Source organism: Ruditapes philippinarum, unplaced genomic scaffold (assembly GCF_026571515.1).
Source record: "Ruditapes philippinarum isolate M1 unplaced genomic scaffold, ASM2657151v2 ctg3206_1_1_1_1, whole genome shotgun sequence".
NCBI lineage: Eukaryota > Metazoa > Mollusca > Bivalvia > Venerida > Veneridae > Ruditapes > Ruditapes philippinarum.
Window position 1 is genome coordinate 179,605 of NW_026859304.1, and position 22,130 is coordinate 201,734.

The 22,130-nt window shown below is 32.2% G+C and overlaps 2 protein-coding genes across 5 annotated transcripts; both read right to left on the minus strand.

The window, feature by feature from the left end:
• Positions 1-1,207: 1,207 nt before the first annotated feature.
• LOC132756002 (uncharacterized) lies at positions 1,208-9,835 on the minus strand. Of its 2 annotated transcripts, XM_060746943.1 has the most exons (6): positions 9,716-9,835; positions 7,451-8,026; positions 6,196-6,354; positions 5,108-5,239; positions 4,500-4,554; positions 1,208-4,234 (listed from the first exon to the last, which is right to left on the minus strand). In XM_060746943.1, exons 2-6 carry the CDS (start codon positions 8,006-8,008, stop codon positions 1,821-1,823), a joined length of 3,318 nt encoding a protein of 1,105 aa, XP_060602926.1. In that variant the 5' UTR covers positions 8,009-8,026; positions 9,716-9,835; the 3' UTR covers positions 1,208-1,820. The 2 variants fall into 2 exon arrangements, with proteins under 2 accessions (XP_060602926.1, XP_060602925.1); XM_060746942.1 differs by lacking the exon at positions 9,716-9,835 and having other exon boundaries at positions 7,451-8,145.
• A 2,348-nt stretch (positions 9,836-12,183) lies between these two features.
• Positions 12,184-22,120, minus strand: LOC132756003 (uncharacterized). Of its 3 annotated transcripts, none has more exons than XM_060746946.1 (5): positions 21,858-22,120; positions 16,434-16,591; positions 15,445-15,586; positions 13,983-14,199; positions 12,184-13,731 (listed from the first exon to the last, which is right to left on the minus strand). In XM_060746946.1, exons 2-5 carry the CDS (start codon positions 16,506-16,508, stop codon positions 13,185-13,187), a joined length of 981 nt encoding a protein of 326 aa, XP_060602929.1. In that variant the 5' UTR covers positions 16,509-16,591; positions 21,858-22,120; the 3' UTR covers positions 12,184-13,184. The 3 variants fall into 3 exon arrangements, with proteins under 3 accessions (XP_060602929.1, XP_060602928.1, XP_060602927.1); XM_060746945.1 differs by lacking the exon at positions 21,858-22,120 and adding an exon at positions 19,237-19,538 and having other exon boundaries at positions 16,434-16,582; XM_060746944.1 differs by lacking the exon at positions 21,858-22,120 and adding an exon at positions 19,237-19,537.
• Between the last annotated feature and the right edge of the window lie 10 nt (positions 22,121-22,130).

Genomic DNA, 22,130 nt, shown 5'->3' on the forward strand with positions numbered 1-22,130 from the left:
TGTGATACTCGATGTTCATATGAAGATTCAAATACAGGAGAAAGAAATAATGATATGATTTTACTTAATTAACAAAATTTGATCACAGGTTTATAAAATGTCAAACAATTCAAGTCTCTACCATTCGTAAAGATTTATATAATCGCTATCCAAATGATATATCTGTGTAACCAAATTCATCATTCACTACAACCAATCAATCAATCAATTTTCCTATGAAAACTTTGTATTACATGTATGTAGAAAAAAGGTCAAAACCATTAAAACCGTCGGTGATAACAATGTAACAATTCATTCATATATAAATTAACTTCCCTGATGGAAATGAATCATACGTCTTAGTCAGTACAAGTGCTTGTCCTGATACATGCTCCGATCATCACATTTCTATTTTTGTTTCAGCTGCAAAAAAGTTTATCTTCAGATATAATATCAAGACATCCTTTTTAATTGATCATCATCTTGCTTTTCGAACGTTTAAGATTAAAACTTATTTTCCTCGGCAAAAGTTATAAAGTAACTAATATCAAGACAGTAAGGTGTGTTTTCTACAACTTTGATTACTTTTTGCGGCAAAATACTATGTTTGATGACCAAGGAGTAATGTAACTAAACGTCAGAACGTTTCAACGCCACACTTTCTTACCAAAGCTTTCAGTCTCACGGAAAACAAAAAAAAATCTGTCAGTGTTTGTATATCTTTCTGGTACTTCGGGGTCATAAATTATAAAACTTTTATTGTTGAATACCACTTAAACTATGAATATGCAATAAGAGGTATTTTTAACTGAAAAAGGCTAGAAAAAATATCAGGATATATACATTTTTACACATTTTATCAAGGCTACTTTTGCAAAAAGAAAAATAGATAAACATAATTTATGAAACAGTATATAAGTAAAACATGAAATTAAAAAAAAACAACAACAACATTTTATTATGCTGATGATTAATATAATCGTCAGTTTAATTTTGTAAATGAATTTATTTGTTAACCTGTGTTAATTTTGTTTACAGCATGACTGCAGACAAATCTGAAAATGGCTACAAATCGCAATATTTATGTGCTACCATTTAAAAAAAAAGTTGGATTTCAATATGGGAACAAAATACCGACAATGAGACATAATCAGCCTTTTATGTCTACTGATTCATACATGGTATCAATCTGCACATGGCCTTAGTTTGTTTATCTTGCATTCATGAAATTGTAAAACCTGCAATTTGTCTGTATCTCCCAATAAGCAGTGATCATTTAGCTTGTCACCTATAAGAATAATAACATGTCAAGCATGTAATGCTATTGATATAAATAAGTATGTAATTTAAGAAATTTAGAAGCATATTTTATTTACTACCTGGTACTACATCAAACTAGCTAAAGGATAAATTGTGATAACTTTACTTTATCTTATTATATCAAAATGCCGGCCACAGGTCAATAATAATAAATCTATGTCATTTTTTTATAAGTTTCATATATTTACAGAAAGTCTTAACACAACTGTTTTTTCATGTTATAATTTCGTACTTCGGAATTCCGGAAACACCCAAAATGCTAACGTTTTAGCTAGTTCCACAAATGTTCGAGATTTAAAAGTTACACTGTCATTATTTCTGTTTTGCGTTGTGCCGACCTGAGTTTTCCGCATCTTTCTTCTTCATTCAATTACTTTGAGTTTATCTGGTGCGTTAATTATATGATGCAACGCTTCATAATCTTCCCATATACACTTGAACATACATCCTGAACGTGATTTCTTCCAACGCCGTCCCGAAATTAGTATGACGTAAATTTATCCGACATAACAAATACTAGTTCAAAGCCGCTCAGAGTTCAGGTATACAACAATTTCACCAAGAGATAAACCGTCACAAAAAGCATGCATTGATTCAGAGCTCATCTGGTCATCATATAAATGAATCGCCCTTAAGTGCCTTATTTTAATTGACATTCGTAGTACATTTTTTGAGAAAGCCAAATTGTACAGTTTTAAGATTTCCAACTGTGTCAGAGATTGAAGCAACCCTTCAAGCGATTTTGCTACATTTTCTTCTTTATCACACTCGATGCGTTTAATACTTCTAAACTCAAGCTCTAAAAGATGTCCTGCTGTCTTCAGACTTTCAAATATATTCATATAATTGGTGGTGTTAATGTCAGAGAACTTAAATGTTGTAAGTTTTGAACAATTCGGAAATGTAACATTTACTGCATTGTCAAGGCTTAGGTATTTCAGATGCAGGTGTCTGCGTAGATCGAGAGCGTGCTGTGTTCCACATTTACAAAACATTCTAAGTGATAACCTCTCCAACTGCGTTTTGTCAGATATTATTTTGCAGAGCTCCTCACAGTCCTTATCTGCCAAAATCACATCTTCCATTTCGATAACCATCAATTTGTCCATATTCGGAAGTTTACGGACCAAAGATCTCGGTATTGCACTATATTTTTCTTTTGATTTACAAGTAAGAAATAGAGATTTTAGTTGCAAAGCATTTAAATTAAAGCTAGAATAGATATTGTCCACATCTTCAACCTCGCCGGGATAATCGTCAGATAATTGGATTGACATATTTTCAAGTTTACAGCATTTAGCTATGTATTTGAAAACACTGCATAAGTTCTCATCATCTTTGTGAATATCGACGTTGATAGACAGTACACGGTCGGGTATGATATATTCTTCATCAAGACTCGTGCAGAAGTATTCATCACAAATGAAATAATCATTAACAACTACATCTCCCAAATGAATTTGTGGCTTAAAATTGTCTCGGCTTTTCTTCATTTCTGTGACACATTTTAAGATAAAGTTCTGGATATCGGAAACCAGTTTACAATGCTTAGATGAAAATCCTCTTTCTGTTCTATACTCTTTTATATGTGTGTCATCCGTGCATTTGTTATAAATGGAACATGAGATAGTTTTCGAGATTTCAGGCTGTAAACCAAAGAGGAACACAAATATATTAGCATGATCTAATATATCTTGAATGATCCAGTGCTCACAAAAGTCAACAACTGCATCAAGATCTGTATTACATTCATCTTCAAGATACAGAGCACACAGAAATTCCTGTAAAGTTTTATGAACGAAAGAAACCAATTCCTTTGGACTTTCACTAACACACATAATCCGACCTCGTTCTTTTGATAGTATTCCAAGATCCATCATGCACTGCCAATCTTCCGTTGATATTTTCAGTTCCGCTCTTGTGGAATCGTCAAAGGGTAACGAAGGTGTCCTGTTTACAACCATTTTGTATGCTAATTCTGATATTTTCCGCCTTAGTTCTTCATACTGTGGACCTTTTCTATTTTTTTTAATGTACCAGTCAAAATACCGTTTTAATATTTCTGCAAATATTGCAGCTAAAAAGTTACTCACCAATTTGTTGTCATACCATAGACATATCAAATAATGCAACATTAATGGAATGCACTTCATATCTTCATAGCTAATATCGTTCAGCTCATTCTCACACCGACTGGCATCTTTGCTTGTTTTCAATTTTTTATCAAAATGATTGATTGTTTTCTCTATTACATACGAAACAGATTCTTTAGAAATTCCTTTGATTTCAATGCACCGTTCTGACTTAGTTTTTGTCATTGCTTGCCTCAGTCTTGACGTTTCAACTAATGTGTAATCTTTAAGATAGTCACGAACTGGTGCGTGTTTTATTTGAAACTGGTCACTTAATTCTGTTGGAACCGGCTCCGTCGTCCATTCATCTAAACCGTCTAATATGATTAAGAGTTTATCAGATTCTTTATGTAAAAGTTCCTTAATGACATCTTCTTTGTCTTTATACTGCTTTATGATCATGTCATGTATTGTTCGTGTATCGTGACAGTGGCGCATGGAAACGTAGAACAGAAATTCGTACTTCTTCATTTCAGTCATTCCTCGAAATCCGTCATTGATCTGCCCTTCTGGTGAGTGTGCCATACACCAAAAATATACCAAACTTAAACAAAAACTAGTCTTACCAGATCCTGCCTCTCCAAATACAAAAACAGATTTCGCCTGTTTGTTGTCATTCATAAACACATCAGATATTGATGTAATTTCTCTATCTCTCCCAGTATCATCAGCTGATTTAAGAATAATATGTGGTTTTACATAGATATCTTGAAAATTGCAATATTCTTGGTCTGTCTGAAAAGGCATTGGATTCACGCGTAATGTGCTGCTTCTGTAGAGATTTATCAGCTTGGTTTTAAAATCTAAAAGAAAAATAATAAAAATATTTTTTTTTAAAGATATACGAGGTTTCACAATCTTTAAACCATATTGAAAACCCATGCCTGAAGTCACGTCAGATAAAGAAATAATAAAGATTAACTTGGTAAGTGACTTTAATGTTTGTTAGAAGAACCAGTAAACGACATAAATTACATAATATATAAATCCTACCGAACGTATACAACATATAATGCCACTTCTAGATCTAGATAACATGAATTGAGTAATGAAAATCTTAACAATTACCTAATATTGATTTTTGGTAAGCAACTGCCGCCTGGATGTCTTTTAATGATTGTTCCTATAATAAAGTTTCCATGTTGATTAATTTATTGATACCATTGTGAAAATCACATGTAAAAGATACTATTATGAACTTTTGATCAGTTTATTAATAATCTTTATTGAAAGATTCTGTAAGCTTACCAAGAATTAAACATGTCTTAAATCAAACAAAATTTTCATTTGAATGTGAAACAATTGCATCCATGTTTGATTTTTGAAATGGGGTTATTTGAGTGCAACATGTAGATGTTTTTATGTAATTGTAAATGTTGCTATGGAACTTGTTAAAGTTCCTAATTAAGAAACTTGTAAATTTACTATATATAACAATATACATGTAGTTCTTTTTGTTAGATTTTACAGAAGCATAATATTTGGTAATCTGTTGTTTTAAAATTGCGGCGTTTACAAAAAAGCGCTATCGATAAGAATATACAATACCGCCAAATTAAACAGCAGTCAATTCTAATTCGAACACAGTAGTACAAAATGTACAACATTATCTCCTTTACAGATATGGCCTTAAAAGGTCAAGACCTTTGTCGTATTAATAAATGTGATATAAATACCCTTTTCTTATCATCTTCCAGGGTTTGAACTCTCTCGTGAAGACTTTGATAACCATCATTCAAGATCTTTTGTGCATCATATAAAGCGTGTAGCTTGTCTTGTGTGGTGATGATGTAGTCATCTTGCTTAAGCTATAAGTATTAAATCGTAGAAAGAAAAAGGCAGGAAGATACTTAAAGTTTAATTACATTCCATCGAGTTCAATAGAGCACTAAGTTTTGTGTGTTCTTGTTGAAAAGTTATTTGTCTTTGAAACGTGTTTCAATTTTAAAAGCAAGTTTTTCCCTATATATACGGTGTTCACACAATTGGACATGTTCATGTATATAAATACATCAAATTTATACATAAATTAGAACGTTTTTATTTACAACATATTTGAGAATGTTATTTTACCTGCGTGAAATAATTCAAATCTTAACTTAAATCTTTACCTAAAAGGACATGTCCATCTTTTAATCTTGATAAGAATATTTATTGATTTAAAGGACAATAAGTATGTACTTAACACTGTAAAAATAGTGAAAAACAGAACCCCCCCAAAAAGGCCAACACGGCAAAACTAAAAATGTTGCAATCTCGTTTTCATTTAACCTGTTCATGGACGGAAATGGTAATTGCAAGCAACTGTCCCGCTCCCGAGCAACTGCTTTAGCAGAATTCAATACATGTATTTAAAAAGAACTGGTAAAATTCTTAATTTTGAAACATTCGCTGATGTTTTTATATTGCGGTTATAATGGAACCTTTAAACCATGCAAGCCATGACCAAAATATACGAATATATCTGGTTGGTGTTGATCTGCATTGACCACATTTCTCTTTTTGCAAAACTTCTAACCATCTGAAAAAAAGCCCTACGGTATATGAAATATCGTTTTATCATTCATCTTGTTCATCAGTTTATTAACCACTTGTGGAAATATCATTGTTAGTGATATAGAAATTGTTGTACATTGTAGCAGCAGTTGTAGCAGTAGCAGGAAGGTTGGTAGTTTAACTGCAGCAGCAACTGAGAAGCGGCAACAACAAGAACAATAACAAAATATAGCAACAACAACATTGACAGAGGTGTCAATTTACATACTTTTTTAAGCTTATCAACTGCATTTTTCGCTTCAGTTCTCTCTTTTAGTTCATCAAGATATTCCAAAACGCCTATCATGTCATCAATATAACTGTCTGACACAGCTTTGTCTAATTCCATGGAGCTTGAGTGAAAGATATTATTCCTATGTACTTTAACCTGTAAATATAAAAAATTGTTAAATATAGATATTCAAAGTAAAATATTTAATAGTGACAATAACTGATTGAAACAAATTTACCTTAACCTGCTGGAAATCGAATTAACAAGCATATGCAACAAAGGTCCCTGTAAATGGATCAGGCTCTATACTGTAGGCAGCTGTATTTATATATGTATTTAAGATATATATTTTATTTTGCCAATTTTAAGATATTATACATGGTGACTTCATGATTAACGCACTTTGAACTCTCAAACGTATCTGCATACGTCGAATTTCGTTACAAAATTACTCACGGGCTGGGGGAAATAAAATCACGTGTACCGAAAAATTTGAGTCGGTGATCCCCTAATTTTATTAGTTATTTTGACTAAGTATACATTTAAAGGACGTTTAAAGAAAAAAATCAAAACTTTATTTCAGGGATTTTTTAATAAGCCGCTTTAAAGTAGAAAATTTCGGCTAAACTGAACGTCAAATTTTACACAAAATTTACAGTATTCTTTCCATTTCTCAAAGATTTCTCGGCGTTAAACAATAAATTTTACACCACCTTAAAAGAAAATATAATTTCCGTCAAATGCTGTAGAATTTTAGATATTTTGTCCGCCAATGACGTTGAAATACCCATAACAGTTGCCAAGGATACGCAACGACGTCATGTTCAAAAACGGGCTTTGATGGTCAATTTCGACGTCGTGTGTACAAAAATTGGCTGAAACTATTGAAATAAAATCAACGGAATCAATTCAGAAATATGGTCAACTTTCTGCATGCCAATTTTCAAGACGTTACTCGAAAGTTCGCAAAGTGTCGCGTTCTACCTTAAAAGTCAAATGGATCAAATTCAATATTTATTCTTACTTATTTTGTCATCAGCCGATTTATATCCGAACAAATGGCGAAAGCAGCAATCTTGCTGTTGCTCATGTAAATGGAGCAATGATACCAAAAAGTTAATACATGTATCAAAATTGTGAATGAAACATAGAAACATAAAGTCACCATTTATAATATCTTAAAATTGGCAAAATGAAATATAAGAAAATAAAAGAAAAATTAAAATAAAAGAAAATAATCAAGAAATATTACCTTCGATAGTGGATCATCTCCATCAATAGGATTATTTGTTTCATTTTGGTGGAATTCAGAGTTGTTAATAATTAGACTCAACAGCCCTATTGAGTCAATGTCTTCGGCTGCCAATATTGCGTATCCATTAATATTAATGAAGCATTTGGCGATAGCCCAAGGATCCTCACACCATTTTTGCGCATTAGTATTTCTCCAATACGGAGGTTGTGGTAATGCGCGATAACTGTCAAAGATAATGTCATATACAACACCGCATACATTATTGGGACATGCCTTAGCCGCTTTTATGCAGCAATTACATTCCTTCCGTCCTTTTGGGCACGGATTGCCTTTTTTAGATTCATGGTTTGGAAGAAGGTTTTGGATTGAGCATTCATTACAAAAAACTTTTGTGACGCCGTTCTTGTTTTTCACAGTATCTAAAATTTTAGCATGCTGTTGTCTCACAATTTTATCGCAAAAAGGGAAAAGTCCTTCTCCTAAATATTTTAAACCAACTGCTGCTTTAACCCAATAACAATTGCCTTTATTTCCTAAATCGGGTTGAAGAGACATTCTTGTCAATAACCAATCCTGTAAAGGAAAATATTTATGTTTACATGATTAAATGAAGAAAATGCTATTCTTCCTTTGTTATATTGGACCACCGACGTTAAATCATCTAAAGAATTGTCCATGGAGGATAAATAATGAAAATGAAAACGAAATACAGAGAATAATAAATATGACTTTAAACATGGCGGTATTGCTCGGCTGTGCATATTCTGACGTGAAGTCACTTACGTTATACACTATAAGCGTAAAATGTTAACGTTCCACAATAGACACGTCAATGAAAAATAATAATCTTTACTTTAAACAGTTATTTTGGGTATGTGATAAATAGTAGCTTCACTACTACATTCATTGAATATGTTGAATAAAACAATATAATGTTCTCCAGAGTCTCACTTTAATATATAACTATAAATCATTTTCAGTTTTTTTTGTGTTTTTTTTTTCAAAGTACAAAACATAATGCATATACATACACTATATAGAGACGTTCGTTTAAAGAGATACACAAATTGTCTTTTAAGATTCTACAATGATAATTAGTAAAGTATTTAATAAAATCGTAACAAAATTGTAAAAGGATAGTAATGTCAGATTTAATTTTAGCACAACATTGGTTGCATTATCATAGAACAAAACGGAGGATTCCCAACATTACATTTTTACTTAACCTAATTTTAACCTTTTGACAAAATCTTCCTCCTTAAAAGATGTTGTCTTCTACAAATATATTCTAAAACCAACTTCAGAATATTCAATAAAATACTGTCGAGACGGCAAACAACAAAGAGCCAGACCTGACAGCGAGTAACTAGGCTGCTTGAATGATCAACGATTATCAAAATCCTTAATCTGGCTTAGTTGATATCTTAAGGAAAATAACTCTGCTATTTTAATGTTGATGTTCAATTTAGAGTTGTACCTCTTGTTACACAAGGAAGAATACAAGTAAAAAGGTCATAGGCCATAATATGATTTAAAGAGAAAAAGTGCAGTGCCAAGTATATAAAGCTTAAATATTAAATATCCTAGAGCATAAATAATGAAGAGGCAGTAAAAATCATATTGTCTCATAAATTGTCAAAGTGTTCTTTTTTGATTTTTTTTGCATGAAATAATTGTATTCTCAAAAGAAGAGAGACCTAACATTTTTTAAAATTTGAAGTGATAAAGAGTATACTTTCTCAACAAAATTTTATTCAAAGGTACACTATTTCATTGGTCATCGCCGAGAATAATATCTGTAAAAATAGAGCTGATTCTTCACTGTAAGACCTACACACTAGGGTGCTTAGGTTTTTAATAATTCCAGAAGTAATGGTAATTTTGTTAGTTATCTACGATCGAACCTTTTATCTACAACATAAGCAGTCATTACCAACAAATACTTTATGCATCTTCATTAATAATACTGTCGAAATATTGCAAGAGGGAAACATGATGATTCATATGAAATAGAATGTTGGTCTGTATGCATGTGTTGTATTGCTTTGTAAGTTATGCATTACAGTGTACAACTAAAACCTCCATCAGTTTATGTTTAACATTACGATGATCAGCGTTAAATTACAAAATGGGAATTTCTAGTTTCGGTTTTAAAAAATGATTTTCTTAAGCCCATTTCTATAGTCACTGAATTTCGGTTGTTATCAAATCACCTGATTGGGATATGAAAAAGAAATAAACAAACTTGTTTCGAAGACTTACCTTTAAACTTTTTTTTTTCAATGTTTACTGTAATTCGCTACCGCCATTGTTTTCATGTAATTATATTTGTTACAGGTTTAAACCTGATATCTATTAAAGCTGTCCGAGGTGTACCGATGGGGTTTACCAGGGGCGTATATTGAAGTCTTTTTTAAACAAGATAGCAAAATTAAAAAAAAAAAAACCCCTGTAAAACTTTTAAATGCAAAAATAACAGATTGCAGTTAACCATAAAATCAACAGAGGATTTATTCAACAGATTGTATATGAAATGTGTAATTATTCATTTAAAGTTATCAGAAACAAAATGTAAACAAACCCTGTAAAACTTTTAAATGCAAAAATAACAGATTGCAGTTAACCATAAAATCAACAGAGGATTTATTCAACAGATTGTATATGAAATGTGTAATTATTCATTTAAAGTTATCAGAAACTAAATGTAAACAAACAAACATAAAATTACTTTTTTGTCTTATTTTCTTTCAAATAAGGAAACATATGTATCGTTGATACAAATAAAGATAAAAATGCTACAATATACATTCAAATAGAACAAATTCGTGTTATTTCGAGAAATTAAGACGAGAAAACAGTTCTTAAAATAACTTCAATATAAAACTCAAAATAGTTTATATGATAACATATCAAGCATGAAGAAGTAATATTATTGCAACACTTCCGCTTTCCAGCATCAATCCAAACCAAGTGAAAGAAAAATTGCGACTTAAATGGATACATTTAAATCCCGTGTTCAGACCTAAACCATGCAATAAATCTATAAACTTTTTCACAATTATCTCAAGTACAATAGCCATTCTTTGGTGCGCTACATGATTGTTATGAACTCTTACGTTTTCTTATAATAAAATTGTAATTAATCTTCGAGTCGACGAAAAAATGGTCCAAGTGGGAGCATTCGGCAGGTGCGCGATGACGTAGTATCAGACCATTGATAAAATAATAGTACAAATACGACATCGCACCTACCTCTTAACAAATAGGCCAAATCAAATTCTGCGTTCGGGACACATCTGCTTTTATTATGCAAAAATAGATCATTTCAAATAGCAACTCAAATAAATTAATTAAACACGCGCAATGTAGATTGAAAAAATAAATTGATTAATTATGCAATTTACAAAAAAATATAAATCTGAAATTAAAGGGACTCCACTGCTTTCCTGACACGCTGTGACTGGAAATAAGGATTTCAAAATAATTGTTCAATTTGATTCGCTTAAACTTACGAAATTTAGGTCGATGAAGAAACAAGTTATTGCAACTTATGTTTATCACTCTCGAGCCTTCTTCCTGGTACTAACAAGTTCTTGTGTAATATGAGAAAAATGATCAAGTAGGACTCGAGCTTATGATCCCTGTGTTGATTGCCAGACACCTTTATTGCTAGCCCACCGCACATTTCGTGTAGGACAAGACCAATAACTTCAATAAAAGAATCAGTGCTTTATGTACGCGGTAGCGTGTATTATCTTTGCTAATGATATCGATTGTCAATTATGTTGGATTATTGGTTAACCTTATCTTGAATCAATTGATTAGAAATACAATTAATAATATTTTGATAATCATCATTCTGAACAAAATTATATTCCTTTCAAAAGTAAAACATTACGTTATATAAACTATTTCTTAAGCCGAGACCATAGAAATGTAACATGTAGCTTGTAACATATATTCTATTTAAGATAAAATTGTATATATACAATTTATTGTCATTCAGATACTGTGTGATGTAAAGTGTTACAGTTAGCCGAAAAGTATTGTTGGCGAGTATTAACAAATTTTATGACATATCTAACAAAGTTTGTATAAAAATACATCATCCCTGAAAAACTGATCTAAATAATGAAACTTTTGTCTTAAAGAAGGTCATATAGCCTAGGTTGATTCAGAACTTTCTGATACTCAAAATATTTAAACATCCAAAGCTATATTCCTGGGGACAGTACTATTAAATTTCTATACTGTAGTGCCTAGGAAGGTTTAACTTCTCTTCAACTTTTGCAAGTTAAAGTACTCTAAAATATTCAATTCAGAGCACATGTGACATTGCACATACAAAACCTTTTAGTTTCTGATGTTCTATTTCTAATAGAATTTGCGTGTTTGAATAATTTTAATATACATAGTGATGTTTTCATTTTTATGAAGGCAATTCCACCTAGCTATACATGTATATAAACGTTGTGCCTGATTACGAATAAATGAGCCGTGTCATGACAAAACCAACATAATGGGTTTGCGACCAGCATGGATCCAGACCAGCCTGCGCATCCGAGCAGTCTGATCAGGATCCATGCTGTTCACTGTCAGTTTCTCCACTTGTTATAAAGTTGGTAAGCGAACAGCATGGATCCTGATCAGACTGCGCGGATGCGCAGGCTGGTCTGGATCCATGCTGGTCGCAAATCCATTATGTTGGTTTTGTCATGACGCAGCTCAAATAGAGAATACAACGCTAGGGTCTGATATAACAGGCTAAGAAGGGCTCTGCAAAGTTGTCTGTGTTGTTTCCCTTATAAATTATCTAAGATTTGACACCAAAATGTTTAAGATCTGTTTTAATCAAATTTTGAACGTGGTGAAATATATAAAGTATGATAAATGTACACATGTCTAACATAATAGTAATTATTTGATTGAAGCGTTTGATTGAATGACCGTCAACTTCAACCAAATACTTGTATAACTAAGAAATAAGGCCATTATTTAACTAACATTTTATTATTTAAAAAAACAACGTTGTTTATAATTGTAGTTATATCTCTAATGCTTTTTATTGTGTCCTAAAAGATCGTTCATGTCAAACTGTAAGCAATTACTGCAAGTTTTTTCCGCGTACTTGCTCAATAATGTGAGCATCAGATTTAATGATTTGATCATCAGCCGAGGTAAAATGTCGCCGTGAAAACTGATCTCGGAAATTGAGTTTAATGGCCATTTGTCACTCACCAACACAACACTGATAGGGCAGTAGGTTGATATCCAAGGAAGCATGTTAAATGGAGCGACCGATAGAGTATTACAAAAGATGTGAGTATCTCTATGTTAAAAGCAAACCAGCACACATAAATTTATATTATATTTTAACCGCATTGTAGGTGAAAATAAGTATACTTCGATTTGTAACGGTTTGAACACTGTTGGTCCCTTTTTGATAAACACGGACATTGACGAATTAAAAGTTTGAGCTAATAAAACACAATATATCTTTTTGATTTACAAGTATGCTTGCTTTACAGTTTTGAATACGTTTTGGAATTCAAATAATCACAGTTTTAATGCAACATAATGCAAAACACCTGGGGCTTGGATTGGGATTAGATTTACTTGACTAACTTAACAAAAAAATGAATATCTTAAAAAGTGCCACCCTTTCACAGCTTTTTGTGTCCACTTTAATAGATCATTATCAAATTAATTTTATTACGACATATTCTTTATATCATTTGTGTTCTCTCTCCACGCTTGTTAAATGGCAATATTCTTTGCTTCCATGCTTATTGACATTGGTGGAAAATAATCTCACACCTGCATGGTTATATAAGTCACCGTTTACATTTATATGGGCATCCTCAGTCAGCGTGTTATATGTGCCTTCATTATTCTTCCCTAGTCTCGATAGAAGAACTTCATGTCTACGAAGATTTTCCGTACACGAATAACTGTTTTCGGAAGTCAATCCATCTTTGTTGATCATAATATGATTGTAATTCGAATGGCTTGGTGCGTTTAGAGGTGGTCTTGAATTAGCACGGTCATATAAGCCTTTTGACATCGTTTCAGAGACATCAAGGACAGGTTTTGGACTGGTTGGTGAATTTTGAAAATCTGTTATCTCTGTGTAATTGTAAGGGTTGTCAGCTGTTTCGGTTGAATAAATCGACGTTGATATTTCTGGAAGATTTTGGAACATTGCGTTTCCTTGTGTTGCTGTTCTTTGGACAGGCTTTACTTCAGGGAATCGTTGTTTGTCATTATGACATCTTTGCCTTTAATCATACAAACATGCAAATTTTATTGTAACAAAACAAATCTATAATACTAAAAGCTAAGCTACTCATACATATCTTAAGTCTTATTTAAGTCTTGTTAACTAAAAACTAATTTAAACGTTTAACTTGTATATAAATGCAAAAACTTATAATAAAACCATAAGGATGGATTAAAAACTTAAATCGTGAATAATGCATCTTTTTAGTGATAATTTATGATAATCATTGTTATCCACATTATAAATTACCATTTTTTCCAGAAAATGACAGCCCCAGTTGCTATGACTACAAGGATTATGACAGATATGATAATTGGAGTTGTGTTTCCATCGTCATTTACACCGTCTTTTTCATCGTCACCTTCATCGTTATATTCATCATCATTTTTATCGTCATTTTCATCGTCACCATCATTGTTATATTCATCATCATTTTTACCGTCACTTTCGTCGTCTTTTCCATCGTCTAAAGTAGACGTTACAATTTTTAAACAGGTAAATTGAGAATTAAAAATACACAAAACACATGTTATCGATATTCGAAAATCCAATAAAAGCATGACCTATTGGCTATGCAACCTAACAGTTCAACATATTTAGGAATTCTAAACGTGTAACTATGTATTCAAGGCTGGGGACTTATAACTATTCCTCGAAGATTTATTAAAATAATTATTCATCGCTTTTCAGCGAATAGTGTTCGAAATTAAATAAGATGCTATGGAAAACAGCTGTGTTTTGTTATTGTTGTTTTTTGAAATCCTCAATTATCTGATCTGTTCGTATAATGTGTCATTCAACATGACGACTGCATATGAACTTTAAATACAACAGACATTAGAAAGTCGGCTCGTCTTTAAAACATAAATGTCCGTCTGTCCGTCCGTTTACCGTTTTTTTCTGTATAAGTGGATATAAGTTATACTTCATGTCCGTAATACTGCTTTTAATTGGATACGCGTGAAGTAGATATAGATTATGTACACGACTGATGTTTTTATTTTTAGAACGAGTTAATTAAATTCGATATTGAATCTACTCTCATTAAATATACTAAATTGACTGTCCTATCTTTTGATACTATATTAGGGAGTTGTGTAGAGCGTGTAAGTATATTAGTCATACAAGTTTCTGATACGATGAACGAGGGTACATATATTTCATACATGTCAGCAGTGCTATATTCTCCCATATAACGCGTCAGCGACAGTATAACGGAAAAACACAGCACTCTTCGACTGTTTACATAGAAGGGCTGGAAAAGGCGTACGTAAGGTCAGCCTTTGATTGCGCGCAATATAAAGAAAGATATTCCACAGCAAATTGGTGAAGCTTTTCAAACTTTTAACTATTTTTAAATAAATAATAAATAAATAAATAAATAAATAAATAAATAAATAAATAAATAAATAAATAAATAAATGATATGTATGTAATTTTCTTACTGTATTACGTTATAACTATGAGTAAGAAAATTTTGTTCAGTAATAAATATTATATAATTACTGTATTATACATTTAAGTATTAATTCAATTTTTTAAAAAGCCTAGCCGCAACAAGAGAGCCATTGGAAAATTGATGACGTACGAGTTTTAAATTCGAGTATGTACTTCCCTTTATCAAAATGTCCTTGGTACATCAATGTGAAACTACAATTTAGTTATGTTATATTTATAACCGTTAAGAATTGAAGAAACAAAAAAAACTTACAAACAGTTGTAAACAATGTTATTTCTCCTGCTCCCGCACATTCCTTTTTACCGCTGCCTGGGCAAGAATAATCGCACTTTGATTCAACATTATGATATCGTGTTTTGTTGCCACAATAACAGTTCATGTGTTGCCTGTGATACTTTCATGAAAAGGTATAAACACATATTTTATTAAAATCTTTTTAGTAAAGTCATGAAAAGATTAAATACTGAACAAAGTATCGGGCTTTTTATGGGATTTTCAATCGTTCGTTTTATGCTACGGTCACATTAATACATGTTACAGAATGAACACTACACAATAGAATTTATTACAACTCTGCATGATAATATTTCAAGCGAAAACTGTTAAGAGTCACCGGCCTCATTCAAATTTGATATTCCATGTGTTTTTAAAGGTCGTCTAAAGGATAGATTATTATTAATTATTATTTATTATTATTAGATATCGTTAATTGTTAATTAGATCATTTATTATAGTGGTCTATTTACAAAATTGCCTTACGAATAGTAAAATAAAGCATAGAAAGAGGCGGGCTAGTAAATGGAAAGTGATCTAAATGGTATATGTTAATTTTGCAATAATATCCAAAGAATAACACTGCGCCCTGTCTGATTTCTTATTATATAACAAACACTTTTGACAAGTCAATTTAAAACATTTCTTGTTTTTACATTTCAGGGAAATCTGGTTGTCTTTAAACTGTTGACATTATTTGTCTTGATAAAAATCAAACAAAGGCACAAATTGTGTTAATAACTTTAATGTAATTTTAACAGATTTTTATATACACTACTAGTATAATTCGCTAGTTATAGCTTACATCTTATAAGGGGGAGATGGCCGAGTGGTTAAAGTATCTGCCTGTCAACCCAAGGAACATCGGTTCGAGTCCTATTCGGGTCCAAGAAGCAGACCGAAAAGTGATTGATGTAAGTTGCAAGATCTAAAATGAGTATGATTAAACTAACACCTTATTACATTACCTTTGCCCCGGCGTATCTATAATGGGCTCTTGCACAATAGTTGATACATTCTAATACATAAGCATCTCTCTTCATTATTTTATGCCTTAAAGCATCAGTAATAGTTCTTCCTGCTATATCTTTGTAGCATCCAATAAAACCGGGTGTTTCTGTAAGAGCTTATAAAAATATTAATTAGAAATTAAAGATTAGATATTTACTTTATTTTTATACTATATAAGACAATTTTTAAAGACGAGCACAATTTTTAAAGACAAGCATTTTATATTATAAGCAAAAGCTATCACTAGAGCAAAATGTAATGGATGCAATAATTTAGCAAATGTACGTCCCTTTTATAAGATCCACCATTTACACAATGTACCACACAATAAATCTATTGGATCGCACATCTCTGTCAAATTTCTATATCATCGCCTTAATGCAGTAACTGGTGCCGGCTCGCCACGGCGAGCCGGTATTACGGTAGGATTTTACTGAGAAACAACCTAAAACTCCGAAGCTATCCAAATATTTAATCGAAGCTTGGCTTCCAGCTTTCTATAAAAATTTATCTATCAGGGCTAGGATCCAAAATTATTTAGCCAATCAAATTTAATCTTACATAGCGTCAAAAAACCTTCAATTTTCACGCCATATTTAAAAAGCAGCAAGTATTGTTTTGAGCGCAAAGATATTATGATGATTAAAAATGTTTGTTTTCATGAATTCTTTTCAATAAATCATATTAACACTGACTTTTGATTTAGCGATTTCACCTGTTCCTCTGTAGTAAGTTTTTGTTTTTGTTAATTAACATCAGTGTACACCTGGTTCTGTGCATTTTTTTCTTTTTCCTTTTTTCCGGTCATTTTATCCTTTCCGGTATTTAGTGTATGTATTTACTGGCCGGGATCCGGGACGCCCGGACTGGCCGGGATCCGGGATCGTATAAGATATAGAGGAAAAGCTTATAAACTATATTTGTGTTGATTATTGTCGTAATGAAAGGCCATTAAACGTTAAGTTTTTTTATTGTATGTAATGAACGTTAAGTTAATTAAACTTTGGATATAAATATATTTAGAGCTATTTATCAACAAACTTAAAAATCACAATACTTATTATTATATGCCTAATTAATTGGAAAAATCAAAGACTACAACTTAACTTCGTATAAAGAGACCTTAATGAATTCTACCTATCTAACATTTATTTGGTCAAGGTCAAAAGGCCATATAGTAAATGTGCATAGACATAGGAACTTCATTCTATCTGTTTACATGCATCTTCATATATACTCAAATTCCTCTTTGTTAAACTGAGTGAAACTGGCTTCCATTACTTTATGTCACTTTTATTTTGATGTTCGCTGAAGTCTCTTCAGCTAACAGAACTGTCATTTTTACATTTAAACGCACCCCTGAAAAAAAATTACGAAGCGAGTCGCTACTAGCTTTTTTAAAAGCTAACCTTGTTAATACAATTAAACTGTTTAATACTGCACCAAGGAAACGATATGAAAATTGTTTTTTTTTGTTAATTAGTTTTACATTTTGTGATATTGAAATTTTGTGATGATTTTGAAATCGTGAATTTATGAAGGTGAAATCGTAAATTCATGGACTCAAAATTACATCTCTGTAAAATTTATTTGAAGCGCTTACATCTTGTGTTTTTTTTATCATTTGTGTGTTTTTGGTTTGACATGATAAGTCAGTAAGTTTAATAAGGAAATAAAAAAAAAAAAGAAAAAAATACACACACACACAAAAACAACACGAATGTATACACGAGTTCTTAGAAAACTTTCACATTAAAGTTAAGCAGCATGTCTAATGATTCATGCAAAATTTTATGAAGAATTTCGAAAATCTATTTATAATAAAAGTAATAATAGGTCATTTTGAAGTTAAAAAAAATTGATTAACACATTGCAAACAGCACTTAAAATCTACGTAAATTCCCAAATAAAGGTCATATTATGCACACACATCGCTTATTGCTTGAGTCATGCAGGAGAAACATGAGCCGCGTCATGACAAAACCAACATAATGGGGGTTTGCGACCAGCATGGATCCAGACCAGTCGGCACATCCGCGCAGTCTGATCAGGACCCATGCTTTCCCCCTTAAAAACCCCTATACAAGGAGAGAAATGAAGCAAACAGCAGGGGACCCGATTGATCGACTGCGCGATGTCCCGACTGGTCGGGATCCATGCGGGGTCGCAAACCAATTTTTGTTTGGTTTTGTCAGACGGGTCATATATGGTTCGTTTTTAAACGAGCATAACCCCCGAACACTAATCAAGAATTTTTAAAATTTTTAACTTTTCCTAAAAAAGTTGAATTTTTTTTAAAATTTGATTTCTTGAAATAATTTTGCTATCTGGAGGCATGCAAAAATAAAAAATCAGTCTTTGAAACATGTGGAAGAATTCAATTGATAATTGAATAAAATGATTATGATGATGATGTTGATGCGGCCACATCTACCACCACCACCGCTATAGTAGCAGCAACCACCTTAACTAACACCTTTGTCACTGACAATACCATTTACACTAAATACACCACCAACAACAACAAAAATATAATCATCACCATCATCAACAGCAGCAGCAGCAACAATATCAACAACAGCAACAACAACAACAGCATCAATATCATTATCATCATCATCATCAGCAGCAGCAACAGCAGCGGAAATTATAACAATAACAACAATAACAACATCACCAATACCAACATCAATAGCAATTACACGAGCAACAAGAATAACACCGAACAACATTGAAAAATTAAGTTTAATAATAACTTACGATTCACCGCCTTGGCAAATAAAAAAATCAAGCCTGGAATAAATAGTCCCGTCATTTGAACATTTCTCAGTTAAATTACGATACGAAACGGCACTGTTGTTTCTTCTTATGATTAAACTTCCAGATATTGTGTCAAATCATTAAACCGAGATATTTGACATTAACAATCATAAACTTCCTTTAAATAGCTTAAAAACGCAGAAAACATAAATGACACTTGAAAATATAATTATTTTAATATTCCGAGGTACTTCAAATGAATCATCAAACATGTCCGAAAATATAAGTGTCATAATTAAAACTACACACTCCAGAAGATGAGCAAAAAGGAAATAATACATTAAACTTAAAATAAATAAATGAATATACATAAAGATATATACATGTATAAGAAAATAGTGTTGTTGTTGTTGTTGTTGTTGATAATGATGATGATGATGATGATGATGATTATATTAACAATTAAGATAATAAAAGTAGGAAGAAGGATAATTCGTTCTATATTTTGAGATAGTTTAGGTATTGTTTGTGCTTTTCCTTTAAACTCTTACTATAAATAAAAATGTTTACTGTTTAAAACTATCTAAGTTTTCAATACAGGATATCATGAATCTCGTGTTCGATCATACATGTGAAATATCTGAAGTATCTTATATGTTAGAGGCCAATTGACAAATTGATTTAAGGTTAGCCCAATAGATTAAAAACGAAACTTTTTAAAAAAAATTGGGACGTGTAAGTGTAATAAAATTAAAACTTCGCGATGAAGAGTTTAAAATTTTACAATATCACCTTATTTATTTCTGAAAAAAAGCCAAATTTGGTAGCAGCCGCTCAATTGGGTAGATTAAAAGGAAAGTTTTAATAGACTCTAATCAAACAAGTGTTTAAAAGTTATGGTGTAGTGTAACGTTTCTAGAGAAGTATCGATATTTTTTTTGTTTAAGACATTTGATAGCTGAGTTTTCTTAACGGAGCTGTACTCTGACCTTTTACTTGAATATCAATCGATTTTGCCACAAACATTGACATGTGCTCTTTTGTTAACACGTATGTGGTGGGGAAATTCTTATTGTATTCACTTATCAGATAATTAGAATTATCCCAGCCTCTCTTTTGAATATATAATGAAAGATAGATAATAGATACATTTGAAAATAAATATGTTTTTATGGCAAATTTGCTGTTTGTTATACTGCCCTCACACATACCTCGCGACCTTACTGCGTTCTTACTGCGACCTTGCTACGACCCAGGACACAGCACAGTCGCCATGGACGCAGCAGGGACGCAGAGAGGTCGTAGCGAGGAACCCAAGGACGCACAAGGTCGCAGACCGTCGGCGACTATTTTGAACATGCACAAAACAGTCGCAGAAACTCTGCGTTCTTGCTGAGTCCTGGTTAGGTCGCCGTGGGATCGCAGTGGAGTCGCCATAGTCGCAGCAGCATCGTAAGGACGCAATAAGAACGCAATACACGTAGTACACTCGTACTTAGGACGCCGTAAGGTCAGACTCAGAATGAAATTTACTGGCAAAAGTATTGTTTTTATAGACGTAGCAAGAACGTAGTAGGGTCGTCGTACAGTCGCAGGACAGTCGCCGGACAAACGAAATAGTCGTCGTAGAGTCGCCGTAAGGACGCAGAGAACATAGCACAGTCGCAGCTGGGTCGCCGATGATCGCCGTTGGGTCGCCTTGGGAACGCAATACAGTCGCAGTGGAAACGCCATGGATGTAGAAGGGTCGTATTGAGGACATAGAGAAAACGTACTGAACACAAGACTGCAGAGCCCCGGACCGTCTGCGAGAGAAATTTGGAAGAAAACCAACGATTTTCGAAAGAAAAATGCTATTTTACTAGTTTTCAGGTCGCAGTAAGGTCGTGGTTTATGTGTGAGGGCACCTTTATGGAATAATTGCAAATGAAACTATCAAATGTTAAATCATTGTAACTTCATTCTTTTTTTTTAAATATCAAAGTCTTAAGGGAATAAATCAGAACAAAATGGAGTTTAAAATATTTTAATAATAAGTTCTTAAATATGTGTTCATTATCTACAAATTGTAAAGAATATGTTTGTGTTGCTGTTAAATGTTTACTGTGCGCTACTTTGCTTGGAAATAAATGTTTGCAGACCGTAGAAACAATGTGTAATAAAATTACATTGTATTTGTAGTCTTGAAAATTTGCCCTCCAAAAAAATCTAATCTGGAATGAAAATTGATAAGAAAAATTATTAAATATGTTTAAAATGAAAACTTACATTAACTATAGAAATAACCTTGTCTGCGAAACCGAGTCCAATATCTATTATATTTGGCCCATTCCTGATGCTTATAATCAAGTGCACCAAGATGTATTATCAAATTAGGGATCATTAGTCTTAGGGGAAAAGTATGTTATTTTCAATCTAACGTTTTTAATACTGATATTTCTAACTTTAAAAACCTAGTCAAAACAGGAAGATAATAGGGAAAATTGAGGAGCTTCAGTTTTAAAACGAGTTTTTACTTCCCATAACTTAAGAATACATTGTACACTCATGTGTTCATACAATGTAATTGCTAATTGTATATAATAATTATAACAGTAAGGATTGAGGAAACTAACACTTACAAATAGTAATAAACAATGTTATTTCTTTTCCAGTCGCACAATTCTTCTTATCGCAGCCTGAACAGGGTTAATCGCACATATATTCAACATTATATGACCTCACTAACAGTGTGACACTATACTGGAAACATTAAAACACACACGCACAAATCGCACACTCGCACGCATCCAAACACAAATCATTTTTCACGATTAATATAATACATTATCATCATTTTTGGCATTTCATAAAACATCTGCAATATTTGTTATGTTAATTCCTAACGCGCAAGA

Coding starts and splice junctions, on each gene's coding strand:
- LOC132756002 (XM_060746943.1), bottom strand. CDS start 8,008: ATGTCTCTTCAACCCGATTTAGGAAATAAAGGCAATTGTTATTGGGTT. Junction 6,355..7,450: donor GAGATGATCCACTATCGAAG/GTAATATTTCTT, acceptor TTATATTTACAG/GTTAAAGTACATAGGAATAA. Junction 4,555..5,107: donor TGGAAGATGATAAGAAAAGG/GTATTTATATCA, acceptor ACTTTATTATAG/GAACAATCATTAAAAGACAT.
- LOC132756003 (XM_060746944.1), bottom strand. CDS start 19,291: ATGACGGGACTATTTATTCCAGGCTTGATTTTTTTATTTGCCAAGGCG. Junction 16,592..19,236: donor ATTTGCCAAGGCGGTGAATC/GTAAGTTATTAT, acceptor TATTTTTATAAG/CTCTTACAGAAACACCCGGT. Junction 14,200..15,444: donor AACATTGTTTACAACTGTTT/GTAAGTTTTTTT, acceptor CGTCTACTTTAG/ACGATGGAAAAGACGACGAA.